The sequence below is a fragment of the Mus caroli genome, unplaced genomic scaffold (assembly GCF_978045245.1).
Source record: "Mus caroli unplaced genomic scaffold, Mus_caroli_1 scaffold_4, whole genome shotgun sequence".
Classification (NCBI taxonomy): Eukaryota; Metazoa; Chordata; class Mammalia; order Rodentia; family Muridae; genus Mus; species Mus caroli.
Window position 1 is genome coordinate 146,625,177 of NW_028227259.1, and position 16,760 is coordinate 146,641,936.

Consider the following 16,760-nt stretch of genomic DNA (forward strand, 5'->3'; position numbering starts at 1 on the left):
TTCCTCTAGCAGGGACATTCATTATCCTGCATAGGCCACCTGATTTCCCCAAAGCTTCTCAGAGGCCCAGGTGAACCAAGAGACTTGTCCCATGCTCAAAATTGGAGCTGTGTAGAAACTGCTTGGCAGGGGTGGCAGGCTCTGAGACTTCTGCTTGTTAAATGAACACACATGTCCAAATAGGCCCCACTTCCCGGCCAGCTGGTGCCAAATGCAGACTAAACATGGTGGCAGGCAAGCCATTGGCCCTCCTGAAGGAGCCTGCCACCTCCTCAGAGGGATTGTGCAGTCCTAATGCTGTGAAGGACCTGCCCCTGCCGAGTGGCGTTTGAAACACAGGCATTTCAGCTTCTATAATAAGCATTGTAAAGTACTGTTTGTCGGCTTTCAGAGAATAAAGGGGAGAAGGCCTTTCTAAATCCCATCTTCCCTGTGGGAGCTTCAATTTGTTTTATCATTAGAGTCCTGACTCACTCTGCGTCCAGTGTGCTGGTAGTAGCAAGTCACTTACTTCCAGAACACTCTAATGTGAAGGCCTGGAAGTTCACTGAGTCAGAGGAGCCAGGCAAGGATTAAAGAGTCCTGGTCTCCTTAGATAAAGACATAAAACTTTCAGTTATAGGAATGTAAGACTCTTTGCCAGGTTCTACAAGAAAAGCCAGTGGTTTAGGTAAGAATGGGTCTTTGGCATCCCATGCCAGCGGCCCCATATGTTGTCCTGGTTTTTAAAAATACTTCACATGATCAATTGCATGTTAAATATACACGGCTGAATGCCAAGTTTTACACTGGACCCCTGGGCACAGGGGAGAGTGAGAGCCAATACCTAAGTGTGAGTGGAATAACAGTCAGGCAGGACTGCTACAAAGTTTGCCCTGTGGCTCTAGGGGCCACACTGAAGCAGGTGGATGCTTTGCCATTATGGGGCTGAATAATAAATCTTTTCCCGGGCAGATGATCTCTGTTGTATGTGTGCATCTCTGCCATGAATCACAGTCATTAGCAACATACAAACTAAGGAGCATGCTTGTGTGCCAATAAAGCTTTATCAACAACAATAACAACAGAAAGAAAGAAAGAAAGAAAGAAAGAAAGAAAGAAAGAAAGAAAGAAAGAAAGAAAGAAACAAAGAAAGAAACAAAGAAAGAAAGAAACAAAGAAAGAAACAAAGAAAGAAACAAAGAAAGAAACAAAGAAAGAAACAAAGAAAGAAACAAAGAAAGGAAAGAAGGAAGGGGCCAGATTTGTCCTATGAGCTCAAGTGTACTGAGTACTGAGTGGAGCCTCATTTGATAGGCTGTTTGCTGGATACCAAGCATTATAGAAATCTGATTTCCTGAGTGTTGATTGGCCAGAAGCTGTCATGTCAGATACTAATGTGTAAAGTTGCTAAGCTACAGGTTAAGGTTTTGCTGCTCTTGTAGCCAGCTTTCTTTCCAACATCTGTATCTTCTTTCTCACTTCATTATGTGTGTGTGTTCTGGTTTGTGGGTGTTTGCATGAGTATGCACATTGAGGCCAGAGGTCAACTCTCCACCTTATTTGTTGAGACAGGGTCTCTCACTGAACCTGGTGCTCACCAATTAGAACAAGCTGGCTAGACAAGGATCCTCTTGTCTCCCCCTCCCTAGCACTGGGGTTACAGGCACATGCCATCCCGAGCCTCTGCCTCTTTTATGTGAGTTCCCAGGGATCAAACCAAAGTCCTCACACCTACATGGCACATACTTTACTAACTGAGGCATCTCTCCAACCTGGAAATTCTTCCTCCTGCTGATGCTACAGACTTTGAGTCATATTCTCCTCTAAAGCCATTTTACTGTCCTGCTGGGTCCCTCTTTGACAAACCAAATGAGTCTTTGACACACACTGTATTTGTATGAGTTACGTTGAGGAACATGACCCAACCCTGACAGTGGTGGGTGGGAGATAGCCTGAGGTTACAGGATGGGGACATCACGTCCATCTGCCCGTGCAGAGAGGGAGAGCAGCGGCTGCTGTTTGTGGATGTTTTCAGAAGAGGGAACCAGAGAGCAGGGGGTGGCCATCTTTAGAGGCTTCCAGAAGCAGTAAAGCAGAGAGCAGGTGCTCATGAAGGCTTCCAGAAGTAGGAGCAAGAAAGTAGAGGCAATTAAGGAAGCTTCTAGAAGGGACTGTCAGTTGCCTAGAGAAGGCAGGAGGAGGAGCAGACATGTTTGAACCATATTGGAGAACTTGCATGGACAGAGGTGCCTGAGATTATATGGTGACTTCAGGTAATGACAAGCAGAGATTTGGGGAACATGGCAGGCAGAGCCAGACGGTGAGATGGTACCCACTGGTCCTGGCAGTCACCTGTCCCACCTCCAACTCAGAGGCATGCAGAAAGGGGAGGGAAAGGTCAGGGATGTGTGACCATGGCTCACACCTCAGTCATAGTCCATTGTCCCAGTTGACTTGCTTGGAGCCCTGAAATCCTAGATTGAACTCAGCAGAATGGAAGACCAATAGCAAACCAGACATCCCTCCATAGTGTGTAGTGCACACACCAGCTATGGGGCAATAGCAATGTGGGGGAAAATGGAAGACCTTCATCTCTGCTCACAACACTGGCAGACTCAGGGGAGAAATACGTAGGGACCCATGGTCCTGTCCTGCTGGCTTTGGCCCTGATAGCATGAAGCTTGGTCTTTGTTGATGGAGTAACAGGCTCCTGTGCTCAGTGACAATAGCTCACTTGAGCTGCCTATCTCCTAGTCTTGCTGCCTTTCAATGGCCAGCCATGCCTCATCCTCTCCTCTGAGTTGAAACTCAAAGGGTTGCCACTTCTCTTCCAATCCATTTGGTCACATGACAGGATGGCCCTGAGTTCTAGAGCCACCACCCTGATCCGTGCAGCCCCTGTGGCAGCATACATGGCAGGTGACACCTGACCAGGTCCTTGCTGGGGCCATCTTCAGGGTCAGAGAAGCACCTAGAACCACCTTGAGCCAAGATGGAAGACAGACAAAGTCAAACTTGCCGGGCATGGAGGCTGAGGAGGCCACAGAGGATACCTAGGACTAGCCTTCATTCAAGGAGAGTTTGCGGAGCTGGGCCTGGGAGAGCAGAGACAGGCATGGAAAGCATTCAGTCAGGCTGTGGAGACTCGGAGGATCAATTAAACTCTGTGAACATCCTCTGCTTCTTCACTTAGCCACAGAAGACCAGTGAAATAAAAGATATAGTGGTGGCCCTCTCTACAGAGCTCAGGTGGCAGGAGTAGAGGCTAGACCTCCAGAGCTATCAAGATTCATGGGGGATGTGAACACTCTCCTGTTGCGGCCTTGCAAGTGGCCATCTCTCTCTCTTTACTGCCCTGTTTCAGCTGCCTTGTTCACTCGCAGAATCCCGGCTGCTCATTAGCCACTCTGACCTCTGGCTTTTTCTCTACCGGGTGTTTCTGGCCAGCATCCCATCTTAAGTGCTAAAACTTGAGGTGAGATTCACAGAACACTAATTTTGCCATTTTAAAGAGGACAATTCCTAAGGTTGTAGATTCAGAATGTATTTCTACCTCTTTCAAATGGGTCTCAGCACCTGAGACTTATCTCCAGGAGCTCTTGCTCCCCTCCCACCCCAACCCCTTTCCACCCTACCCCTGCTCCCCTCCCACCCCACTCCCCTCCCATCCTACCCCACCCCTGCTTCTCTCATGCCCCAACCCCTTTCCACTGAACACTGCTACCCCATCCCCTGGCATTTCACAAAGGAGTCTCTTATGCTCTGTGGACTCGGGGACAGGCTTCTTTCACCCAGCACAGTGTTTCTGAAGTCTGTTCACCTAAAAGCAAATGACAGTGCCAGTGTCCCATGCCTCATCATGGTGAAATATGCTCCTTGTTCATCTGGAGATATGTGTCTTATTTTTACCCTTGGGCTGTACTGCACAGAGCACTGTGAACTGGTGTGTACAAGTGCCTTTAGGTATATGCAAGTGAATACAGCTGTGTGAAGCTTCACGTAAGTGTATGGAGGAGCATATAGGTGTGTGCAGGTATGTACATGTATGCTACTGCTTATATAGGTATATAATTGTATGCTACTGTGGATACATACATATATACAGGTATGTATGGGTACGTACATGCATGCATGCTGTCAGTCATATTCAGATGAATACAGGTGTGTGCAAGTGCATACAGCTGTTTGAAGGTATTTACATGTATGCAGATCTATACACGGCTTTTGAAGTACATGTTACTATGTACACGTGCATGAATATAGACATACATATTCAAGCACAGGTATTGTGGGTACACTCATGTGTGCACACATGTGAGCAGTCATATTCAGGTGAACACAGGTGTGTGCAGATACCAGTGTGTACACATGTGCAGGTGCATTCAGGTATGTGCCTTAGTGTATGGGATGTGGTGTCCGCCTCGGTCCCCTCCCAGTTCTGCAGTGCTTTTTCTGCTTTAATCTGGACCACCCACATCTCAGGCTGCCTCTGCTTGTCTCCAGGAAGCAGGCTGCTAGCATTCTTGCTTGCTAGTCCTCCGCGTCCGCGTCCTTCATCCTTTGCATCAACTCTGCATCTTACGAAGGTCGCTGCCCCACATACAGCACCCCCACCCCCAGTGGCTTGCCCACCTGCCAACTCAGTCTACTCTGGGAACTTGATGAACACAAGGCCTGACTGGTCATTTAAGTTACTTACAGAGTATTAAATGCCAGGACAGGGCTGATTCTGGCTGAAGTGACTGTCAGCCCACCCTCTGTTTGTGCCCCCATGATCCCCAGGATCACACAGACCACTCAAGGAGCCACAGACTGGAGGACACAGTGGTGTCCCCTGTGGGTTCTGTGTGGGACAGTCCAGGGTGGCATCAACAGGGTAGGTGAAGATGTGGCTGACTTGCCCAGGCGGGTCATGAGAAGTGTGAGTGTCCAACTGCTAACTGAGCAAGCCATGGGACATGTTCTCAAAAGGAGAGGAGAATGTTAGGGGAGTCCTAGGGACAACCCAATGGGGCCTCACAGGCCAACTTGGAAAGGATAAGTGTCTGTAGACACTCCTCAGACTAGCTCTGCCGTGAGGTGCTCGTGTGTGTGTGTGTGTGTGTGTGTGTGTGTGTAGAGAGAGAGAGAGGAGAGAGAGTGAGAGAGAGAGAGACTTGTTTTGTTTTGAGACAGTCATTGGTCTCATTGAATCAACTGACTCACCAGAGAGATCCAAGAATCTGTCTATCTCCATCTGCTAAGCTCCAGAATTGCACATGTGTGCCACAATGCCTGGCTTAAAAATATATTGTGTGCATGTGAATGTATATGTTTATGTGTATGTGTGTCTGTATGGATAAATGAGTGCAGTACCTGTAGCAGCCAGAAAAGGGCGACAGGTTTCCTGGAGCTGGAGTTCCAGGGTTATAAGCTGCCTGACTGTGGATGTTGGGCACTGATCTCAGGTCCGCTGCAAGGCACTGCATGCTCTTAACCTCTCAGCTATGTCTCTAGGATCATGTATGATTCTGGGGATCAGTCTCAAGTCTCATGCTTGTGTGGCAGGTGCTATACTGGTTGGGCCATCTGGCCAGCTCCCAGGGTACTTTGTGGAGAAGGAACAAGGCCTGCATGCTCTGATATTAAGCAGAGACTCGGCCTTTTTCGTATAATGGTACAAGGCCATTGGAGCAAGTATGCTATATGCTTGGGGAGGAAAAGGCCAGGTGGTCCCCTGGAGCCAGCAAGTGATATAAATGGCTCTGAACCCCAGTGAGGAGGACATCTGTGCCAGGACTTCATCAGTGTGTACCATGGGATCCTGGCAGAGTCTTCCTCTGAGCCTCTCTTACTTATCAGATGAGAGGACAAAGCACTGTGGATGCTCCTCTTTCCATCATCCAAATCTAAGCCGCAGAACCAGCCCTCCTGAGGCCAACTTTTGACTGAATTTTGAAATAAAACCCTCCTAGATGTTGTGTGTGCTGAGAATAACAGGAGCCCGTGTCTCCATGGCAGAAGAGGTGTGTGTCAGGAATCAGTAACTCCCAGCAGAGGCTCAGTCCATCATACCAGGTAGATGCATACAGGACACCAGGCAGCCTTGGTCCCGGTGGTGAGCCCAGTCCATCTCAGGATCTCTCTCCACAGGTTGGTGCCATCGGGGACGAGGAGGAGTGGGTTACCCTCTATGAGGAGGAGAATGAGCCCGATGCCCAGATGTTGGAGATACCAAACCTCACACCCTACACACACTACAGGTGAGAACCATGGGTGGGAAGCAAGTGCAGATGAATGTGTTTGTAGTAAGAGAAACCAGATGGCATATGGAAATTAGGATTCTCAAGTAGAGAGCCGGGAGATGGTTCAGCTGGTGAGCGCTTGATCTGCAAGCATGAGGATCTGAGTCTGGATTCCCAGGAACCTGCCTGGTGGCCCTAGCACGTGGCTATAATCCCAGCACTGGGCTTGTTAGCCGGTCAATCTAGTTAAAGTGTCTAGGTCCAGGTTTAGTGAGAGACCCTGTCTTAAAAATAAAGTGGAGAATGATGGAGAAAGACACCCCAACCTCTGGATTCCATATGTGCACCCATGTTGGGACATCAGAACACACAAACATGCACACACACACAACACACATGCACATGCACACTCACATAAACACAATACATGCGCACACACACAAACACAATGCACACATATATACCACACACACAAACACAACACACACACATATACCACACACACACAAAACACATGTGCACACACAATCACACAAACACAATATGCACAATACACTACACATACATAAAGTCATAGGAAATTCCATATATAGCAATAACAGTACGTACACAAAGGCCTTAAGCAAGATGCACAGTTTGAGTTTTGCTCCAATTCATGGTTAGTGTCTAGGCTGACCGCGTGTTTCCATCAAAGCATACCATGGAAAAGACTCACTATTGCAATCGTGAAATAACCAGGAACCGCAGGCCGCAGACTCCTAACAAAGCAGATGTCCCAGGCACTCCGTTCTGCTTCCCCCTTCCGTGACCCAGGAGTTATTCTTCCCACTAATCAAGTGCTTAACATGGCATTTAACCTTTCGCTCCTGGATCCTGCTGCTTACCCTGACAGTAAGTCCCCGGCCTTCACCAAGGGGAGTGTGATCATGAGCTGTTAGCAATGCTATCAGTTCCCGTAACATCAGCGCGAGAGATGAAATTTCCAGTTAGCACCAGATGTTGAGTTTGATAATGTCATTGTTCTGCCAGGATGGATACATTCTGTGTAATCGGGGAAACGAGGGAGTAAGGACAAGCAATTCAAAGACTGAAAGGTGAAATTACATCTTCACAAAAAGCATTTATTCAGTACAATACCAAAGTTAGACATTTTTTAAAAGACTAATGAGTTGTTTTTCATTGTGTTTATCTGGATACTCTTCCCAAGCTTATAGCAGATAAGTCAAGATACAATATAATCAATCCTCAAAAGGAAAACATGTCATTTCAGTGAGCCACTAGGATCAGGACTTGGCATGGGAAGTCACATGCAGCTGTATAATTAACCCAACGATCAGAAACCTTGGGAAGGAAGCAATGTCCCTGTCTTAAAGTCATTAATTTAGAAGATCTCTGAAACAACCATTATGTGTCCTTGCTTAGGATTTTTGCTATATTTAAATTCAGTTCAAATAATTATTGAGGAAGAAGGCATGGCCAGGTATGGTGCAAATCTGTTATACCAGCTACTGGGGAGGCTAAGGCAAGAGGATTATAATTTTAAGACCTTCCTGGGCTACAGAGTGAGTTCAAAGTCAGACCAAGCAGTATATCAAGGCTCTGTCTCAGAAGTTTAAAAAGGGCTGAAAGCATGGCTCAACAATAGAGCCCCTGCCTAGAATCCCCCAGTGAGGGGCTGGGGGCGTGGCTCAGTGGTAGAGCCCCTGCCTAGAATCCCCCAGTGAGGGGCTGGGGGCGTGGCTCAGTGGTAGAGCCCCTGCCTAGAATCCCCCAGGGAGGGGCTGGGGCGTGACTCAGTGGTAGAGCCCCTGCCTAGAATCCCCCAGTGAGGGGCTGGGGGCGTGGCTCAGTGGTAGAGCCCCTGCCTAGAATCCCCCAGTGAGGGGCTGGGGGCGTGGCTCAGTGGTAGAGCACCTGCCTAGAATCCCCCAGGGAGGGGCTGGGGGCGTGGCTCAGTGGTAGAGCCCTTGCCTAGAATCCCCCAGTGAGGGGCTGGGGGTGTGGCTCAGTGGTAGAGCCCCTGCCTAGAATCCCCCAGGGAGGGGCTGGGGGCGTGGCTTAGTGTTAGAGCCCCTGCCTAGAATCTACCAGTGAGGGTGTTTGCTTAGCATACTCAAGGCCCTTGCTTTCTAAGGAAGTAGAGATCAGTCTGATTAATTGAAGGCCTCAGGTGCACTTTTCACTGTGCTACATGCTAGGATAGATACGGACTACATCAATGCCCTTGGCCATTCAAAACACTGGACTTCAAAACAGTGTCTGGTGGCAACATTGTAAGGTTTGGTTATATTGAAGGACCTCAATTCTCTTTGCTTACCCTGAACTTGAGTCAGCCAACAGCACTTAAACTTAACTTCTACCCATTGTCTCTGCCAAATCGGCTTCACCTGGGAACTAAATCAGCCTGAGTCACATGAGACCATATTCTGAAAGCTTTTAAGGAAAGGCACATCTTGTTTTTCTGTTGCTGTCATAAAATTCCCAGAGAATAGGAGCTTAAGGAAGGAAGGGTTTGTTCTGACTCTCAGGTCAAGGATGTGGGCCATGGTAGCCAGAAGCTAATCCAGCAGGAGAGGGAGGCAGCTGCTCACATAGCATCCACCAGCAGGGGACAGAGAGCTATGATGGCCTGCTGCTTGCTCTCCTTCTCCCTGGTACACAGTCCAAAATTTCAACTAGGGAATGGTGCTACCCCCAGTGAGCAGGTGTTCCCACCTCAATGAATCTATTCAAGATAATCCCTGCAGGCATGCCCAGAGGCCTGTCTTCCAGATGACTCTAGATTCTGTCAAATTGACAGTTAACACTACCCATCAAGGAAGACATAGATGGGATCTATAGTCTTCACCATCACAATTAGGTGTCCTTGAGTGAAGGCCATCGTGGCTCTGAAAGGCACACATGCAAGGAGCACCCAAGGAGGCCCTGATCTTTTCTGTTGCCTTTTGCTTTGGAATAATAGCAGTTGGTGCTTTTACCTCCAGGTTTCGAATGAGGCAAGTGAACATCGTGGGTCCCAGCCCCTTCAGCCAGTCATCCAGGGTCATCCAGACCCTACAGGCCCCACCTGATGTGGCTCCAACCAGCCTCACTGTCCGAACAGCCAGTGAGACCAGCCTGAGGCTACGCTGGGTGGTAAGTTAGGGGCTATGGTGGAAGCCACTAGTCAAGGTTTGCTGGGGAATCAGAGCTTAGCTGTACCACATTCAGATGGTTTTCCTCATCAAGGCTAATCCCATTATTAGACCACAAAGTATTACATTGCACGATTAGTGTAAGATCTAAAAGCAGCCCTGGATTTCTTATTAATTGGTAGCATGCTTGTTCTCTTCTTGGAGCTCTGAGTGCTCTTTGCGGGAGAGAACACAGAGAGTGCTAAGTGCAGGATCTGTAAGTCTTAAGCTTGGTCAACACAGAACCAATACTCAATATTTGTAAGAGAGCCAGTCCAGTGTTTAATCAGAACGTTTCTCCCTCAAAATTAAACCAAACTGCATTAAAGGAAATTATTTCTGGCAAAAGTCACTAAAAGAATTTTGTTGAATTGACAGGAGAAAAGTTTCAGGAAAGGTAAATCAGAAAGTTGTAGGGATGTGGCTGGGAAGATGTGGCTCAGTATGAAAAGCCCCTATTGCCCAAGCACAAAGACCTGCGTTCAGATTCCCCAGCACATGTATAAAGGCAGTGAGGAGTGAGGACAGAAGAATCCCTAGAGCTTGCTGAACAGCTAATCCTATCACATCTGTACTACAATGGCCATTGTGGTATACAAAGATGCATGAGGAGCGCCCAGGGAGGCCTTCATCTCTTCTGTTGCCTTTTGCTTTGGAGTTGGTGAGCTCCAGATTTAGTGAGAGACCCTGTCTCAAAAAGTACAATGAAGCACAGTAGATAAAGACATCCAACATCAACCTTTGGTCCTCACAAACACATGGATGTGAACATGTAGACGTGTATGCAACCCAGTGTGTACACATGCACATACACTACAAAGTTCTAAGAAAATTCACCTAAGAAACATGCTCTCTATGAAGTTAGACCCATAGGATGGGTTTATTCTTGATGACCTTCAAAGCTGGCAGTTATGGTATCCACTCATGCCAGCCTGTCTTTCATTACCAGCCTCTGCCTGATTCCCAGTACAATGGGAACCCTGAGTCTGTGGGCTACAGGGTGAAGTATTGGCGATCTGACCAACCATCGTCTGCTCTGGCCCAAGTCGTCAGTGACCGTCTGGAGAGGGAGCTGACCATCGAGGAACTGGAGGAGTGGACAGAGTATGAGTTGCGGATGCAGGCCTTCAACGCCATTGGGGCTGGGCCCTGGAGTGAGCTGGTGCGGGGCCGTACGCGGGAGTCAGGTGAGAGGGAGGTAATGCAGGTATGGAGACAAGGTCCCCTCTGTGTCTCTGTAGAAATGGTGTTTGGTGGCCTTGGATTTCCATGTCCCTGGGTAACAGAGTCTCCCCATGTCTCTCACCTGTGTCTGAGCACCAAAGCATTCCAGGCTTTGATGTTAAGCAAAGCTTTGTATCAGCTCTCGTAGTGTTTTGTTTTTGTTTTTGCTTTCCAGTTGCTGTGATAAAACACACTGGCAAAAATAACTTAAGGGACAAAGATATTATTTGATTTACAGTTTGATAGAAAAAGCATGGCAACAGGAGCATTAGGCAACTGGTTACATTGTATCCGTAGCTGGCCACACTGTATCCACAGTTGGCTACATTGTACCCAAAGTTGGTTCCATTGTATCTGCAGATGGCTACATTGTCTCCACAGTTGGGAAGAAGAGAGCAATGAATGCTGCTGCTCAGCTTGCTTTCTTCTTCATACTCCATCCAGGACCCCAGGAGAGATAATGATGCTACCTCCTAAGTGGCCCTTCCCTCCTCCCTTAGTTAACACACTCAAGATAACTCCTCATAGACATGGTCAGAAACTAACGTACTCTAGATAATCCCTCATAGATGTGCCTACGCACTTGACTCCTAGGTGCTTCCAGAGCCTGTCAAATCAATAACCTATATTAACCATCACCTACTCACAGCTATTCCTTTGGATTTAAACAGGTGCTGGTCTTAATTTTATGATTTTTAAAGTTAATGATAATGTTCATTATCAACGATAAAAAATCAAGAAACAGAAATTTCCTATGAGATGCCTTTAATATACCAGGCATCAGACCCTGTTCTTCATGAATAAATGTATACAGCATGTTCATGGGTCTAGCTGCAGTAAGAAGTGGGCCCCTGAATGGCTCAATACAGTGGCAGTTGGTGTCTCATTCATTTGGATCCGAGATGGGAATCCTGTTTGTTGGTGGCTACCTTCTGCTGTGTCATTCAAAAATCCAGGCTCTGGTATACCATGGAATTGGTCACAGAGCTGGGATTACAGGCACACACCTGCCATGCTCAGTATACACACTCCCCTGGCTGAGCCACATCCCAGACCCAAGTAATACTCTGATTACACAGTATATGTTTGGGAACCCAGCAATGCCTCAGTGGGCATTCCTGCAGAATCACCATCGTAGTACTGGTGTACCTCTATGGAGACCCCAATTTTTAAAGTGGGGATTCCAAGACCAATCAGAGCTGTCTTCCAAATGTAGCTTTTATTATATCAGCAAGAAAAGACACAGACTCACTCGGCTGTGATCATGTGGATGCCTTAAAACCCTTTCATCTTCCTCAGCCAAGTCTGTGTGACAACGAAGGGACCTGGAGACACTTTTAAAGTACAGTTTTAAATCCATCAATAGTCAGACCAGTAAAATGTTTCTTTGAAGAAACAAAACTTTGCATACAAAACTAGAAAGCCATGGATAAAAAGTTTTTTTTTTTTTTAACTTATCAACAGGCACAAAAGAAAAACAGAAGAAAAAAAATCACCCATAGCAATAGGAGCTATGCTGGAGTAGCCACTGTGGATCTTCCCTAGGTGTTTGCTTGTTCATGTGTGTGCATGTCCATGTGTACAGGCACAGGTAAACATGTGTGCATGCACATGATGGAGGCCAGAGGTCAACCCCCTTTGAGACAAGGTCTCTTGTTGACATGGAACCTGTCAATTAGGCTGGACTGACTGGCCATCAAGCACTAAGGATCCTTCTGCCTCAGCTTCCCCAGTATGGGATTACAATTGAGAGTCACCACACCTGGCTTTCTCCCCTGTGCATAGTATGTTTAGCCTGCATATATGTCTTGTATGCCTGGTACATGCTGAGTCCAGAAGAGGGCATCAGAGCCCCTGGAACTGTAGTTATAGGCAGCTTTAAACTGCTTTGTGGGTGCTGAGAACTGAACCTGAATCCTCTGGAAGAGCAGCCAATGCTCTTAACTGCTGAGCCATCTTTCTACCTCCCTGCTTTAAACCAAAGACGAAAACAAACAAAACAAAACAAAACAAAACAAAACAAAACAAAACAAAACAAAACAAGCCACAAGTACTGAGACTCAAACTGAGGCCCTCCTGAGTGTAAGGCAAGCATTTTACTGTCTAAGCCATCCCCTCAGCTACTCTCAATACCCATGCAGGGACAGAGGGGCCAGCCTGGAATCCAAGGATGCTAGGGGAGAACCCAACATCCTCTTTGGAGACAGTGCTCTTCTAGAGGGGAGCAAGAATACCTGCCACCGAGATCCACCTGTGTCTGCCTTGGCAGCGTAGAAAACAGATGAGCCCAGCCTGTGCCTGTGTTGGGTTTGGGTTCTTATATGTGCTGTATATGTGTGATCTGGATGCTCCCAGAAGAGAAATTAATGTACAAGTCTGACTGCAGAACCCCAAAGCACAAAGAACAACAACAAAAAGGTAGATCAATCAGGCCCCATCGAAATTAAAGTGTCAGGGCTTTAAATAGAAATATAGGAAACATATAGGAAATGAAAAGAACCTCAACTGGAGGATACTTCTCCAAGCGCTATGTCTGACAAAGTGTTCAGCTATAAATATCCAACACCTCTTCCTTCACAATGAAAAGGCAAATGATCCTATTAAGAATGGAGCAAATGCCTGAACAGACAGTTCTCCAGAGACAGAGACAAATGGCTAATAGGCACGTGGGGAGGGGCTCAGCACCATTAGCCAGGAAGGAGATGCAAATCCAAGTCATAAGGAGATGCCACGTTATGCCCATAGGAAGGTCAAAATTGAAAACACAGCAGAGCGAATGTTTGCAAGGTGTGGAGGATTCAGAGCTTCATACACTGGGCAGCAGTTGGCATTGTCCAAAATCTGAAACAGACTCACCACCCAACATGGCTAGCACACTCTTGGGCATACCCTTATCTTGTGGTGACAGAGTATGTGAAGGAAGCAACTTATGGGAAGGAAGGTCTGGCTGCAGTTCTCAGTCCTGGCCACAGTTGCTGTGGCAGGGAGGGTGGGCGACAGGAATGTGATGCAGATGCAAAGAGGGTTCAGGGAATGATGAGCACAAGCTCTCAGCTCACTTCCTCCTCTTAGGCAGTCCAAGAATGTAGCCCAGGGAACATGCTACCCACCTTCAGCCTGGCCTCACCTAAGATAGTCCCTCACAGCCATGGACAAAGGCTAATCAAGACATCCTTCACAAGTGTGCCCCAGGGTCTCATGGGTGATTCTAAATCCTGTCAAGCTGACAGTTGATCAGGTAATCAAACAGTCTTCCCTGAGACTTAAAATTAATGTCACCAGGGCCAGCCAGATGGCTCATCGGGCAAAAGCACTTGGGCCCCAAGCCTAACAACCTGAGTTCAATCCCCAGGACTCATAGACTAGAAAGACCCAATTCCTGCAGGTTGCCTTCTGACCTCCACATGCTTGCTACAGCATGCGAAGTCCCACCCACATGCATGTACATAACCCCACCATATCCACGCACACACACATGCACAAGTTAATGTAATAATCTCACAGTCCCAAGTGGAGGCTAAAAACAAAACCAAACATTTTGAACCACATTTAAATGACATGTAATAAATAATAGCTTGAAGTGTGGTCTAACGGTCTGTGACAATCTGTGACATACTATATAATGGTAAATGGGAATTGAAAAGAGGGGTCGCTTAGGGAGCAGTGGTAAACAGCAGGGAAAACTGTCCTGCAGAGAAAAACAGGTGGAGAAGGAAGAAATAAGGAAGCTGGGTCATTTTATTTCTGATAAAAGGGAAGTTTCTAAGAATGTATCAAGACTTAAGATAAATTGAAAAGAAAGTCGAATATACCTTAGGACAGATAATGGGTATAATTATTCTTCTTTACACCTTCAAAAAAAGGGGGTACGCTTTGTCCAAGGGGAATTTGAATCCACTGAATCTAGCAATATGTCATTTCCTGTTCTTAACAGCCTTACCTGGCAGGTTCTCTCCTAGTGGGAAACTTCGAGATTCAAAGCCCAGCACTAAGTCACCAGGCTACCTTGGCTTTTTGGGACACAGCTGGGCTTCCTGTGAGTGAATGCTTACATAACCACATCTCTGAAAATCAACAGTGGTTTGTGGGTCTGTAGTGAGAAGTAGGCACTTAGAGCTGCCAAGATTGACCCCACAGGAAACAGGTAGGGGTCCAAGAGGTGACCAATTGGGTTGCTATAACGATGTTCTCTCTCTCTCTCTCTCTCTCTCTCTCTCTCTCTCTCTCTCTCTCTCTCTCTCTCTCTCTCTCTCTCCAGACAGAGACAGTTTTCAGAACAGAGCACAAATGTAATATCCATACAATACATTTGGGGTCGCAGTCTTATTTAAATCAAGTCAGAAATTTGGTCTGATAAATAGCATGCTTCCATGCTTGTAACAATAGTACCTTCTTTGTTCTTAGTGATCCAAGGTACTGTTTTATTGCCTTTTAAAAATTAAAATAAGGACCTATATAAATAGTTTTCTAGTCAAGACTATAGTAGCATATGTAGGTCCCCTGAGAGCCCCTGCAGGTAGACCACAGCAAGACATGGCTGCAAGGTGTGTGATACAGACAAGCCCTTTGCCTCTGAGAAGTCAGTCGAGTCATCAATGACTGTTGCACTAACATTTTTTAGGGAAACTTGAACAAATGGCTGCTCACCCCAGTTAGTGCACCAACCATACACCAAAGTGACGATTACCCAAGTCCACCTTAGGGAACCAGTGAGCCTAATGGGCTTCCTTACAGCACCAGTGAAGGGTTACTGAGAGGATCGTGGGTGACCCAAAGTAGCTGTGTTGCCACAAGTTCCCACCCCATCATGGATGATGACTTCAACAGAGTCCCTGTTTCAGTCAGCTTTCAACTTCCAATATAACCTCACATCTCCCATGATGCCTTGCAGTTGAGGAAAGACAGGAGAGAGCAATGGCTGGATCTTAGGTGGGAGTTCCTATGGCTTTCCCTTCCCTTCTTCCAACTTGAAAATATCAATAGCTCCATCACCCAATTGATCTAGCTCCCTGTAACTGTCTATATTATCAATTTGATCTAGAATCACTTAGGAGGCAAGCCACTGGGCATACCTGTGAGGGATTATCTAGATTAAGTTAACTGCAGTGGGAAGACACACCCTAAGTGTGGGCGGCACCATTCCCTAGGCTGGGGTCCTAGACTGAATAAAAAGGAGAAAGTGAGCCGAGTACCAGGATCTCTCGGCTTCCTGACTATAGATGCCATGCTAGGGGCTGCCTCATGCTCCTACCGCCATTGCCTGCCCCACTCTCATGGACTGTGTGCCCTCAAACTGTGAGCCAAAACCAACTCTTCCTCCCTTAAGTTGCTTTTATTGGGAAATTTTATCACATCAAAAGAAACCAACATGCTCCCTCATTGTTAGGATGGAATGATCATGTTATAAGGCAGTGGTCCTTGCCTGTGACATGTGTGCCCTCATACACATCTGTGTCATCTCACTAGATGAATAAGTAAAAGCATGACTTTCAACTGCCATGTCTAGGGAGAAGTTTCATGTTCTAGTCATGCTGACTGCCAATTATTCCCCTTTCAAACATCAGGAGGCTCACTGAGCTCCATCCTCAGAGGTGTATGCATACAGTGTTCTTATTTGGGGCATCACAGACCCATCCTGGTCAGGGATCTAAGGCTGAGTGGTTAGGAGAGGGTATCTAGGATCAGGTATCAGGTATCTAGGAGGGAAGGGTGAGAGGCTGTGTCTGTGGTGCTGGACAGAAAGCTAGCCATTCTCAGGGTGGATGCACAGTGACTTCTACCATGACTTTTCCTCCAGAAAGATTCCTGTGGCTGGAAAAAGGGTTAACTGTGGGTGCCACCCCATACCCAGACCCAATGTCATCCAACAGCTTGCTCTGTTAGGCTATGACTTGAACGGCATCTCCCTTCCTCCCTTCCCACTTCTCTTACAATATACACTGCTGGCTATAAACTCCACCCAGTCAAGCTCAACAATTGTCTAGGGCCTTTATGAGTAATGCTAATTTGTGTGAAAATTTTTATTGGGGAGACAGCTCATTTGGTAAAGTGTTTGCTTTGGCAGCTTAAGGACCCAAGTTCAAACTCCAGAACTGAGATAAAAATGCCAGACATGGCAGTGTGTGCCTGTAAATCCAGTGATAGGGAGATGGGTATG

The 16,760-nt window shown here is 46.9% G+C and overlaps 1 protein-coding gene across 2 annotated transcripts in view; it reads left to right on the forward strand.

The window, feature by feature from the left end:
* The window catches only part of Sdk1 (sidekick cell adhesion molecule 1), a 967,445-nt gene that overhangs the window by 825,198 nt on the left and 125,487 nt on the right, over positions 1-16,760 (forward strand). For both annotated transcript variants that reach the window (XM_085837397.1, XM_085837398.1), the window contains 3 exons: positions 6,115-6,224; positions 9,191-9,341; positions 10,329-10,566. In XM_085837397.1, the coding sequence (XP_085693523.1) occupies positions 6,115-6,224; positions 9,191-9,341; positions 10,329-10,566 (499 nt within the window). The remainder of the gene's footprint in view (positions 1-6,114; positions 6,225-9,190; positions 9,342-10,328; positions 10,567-16,760) is intronic.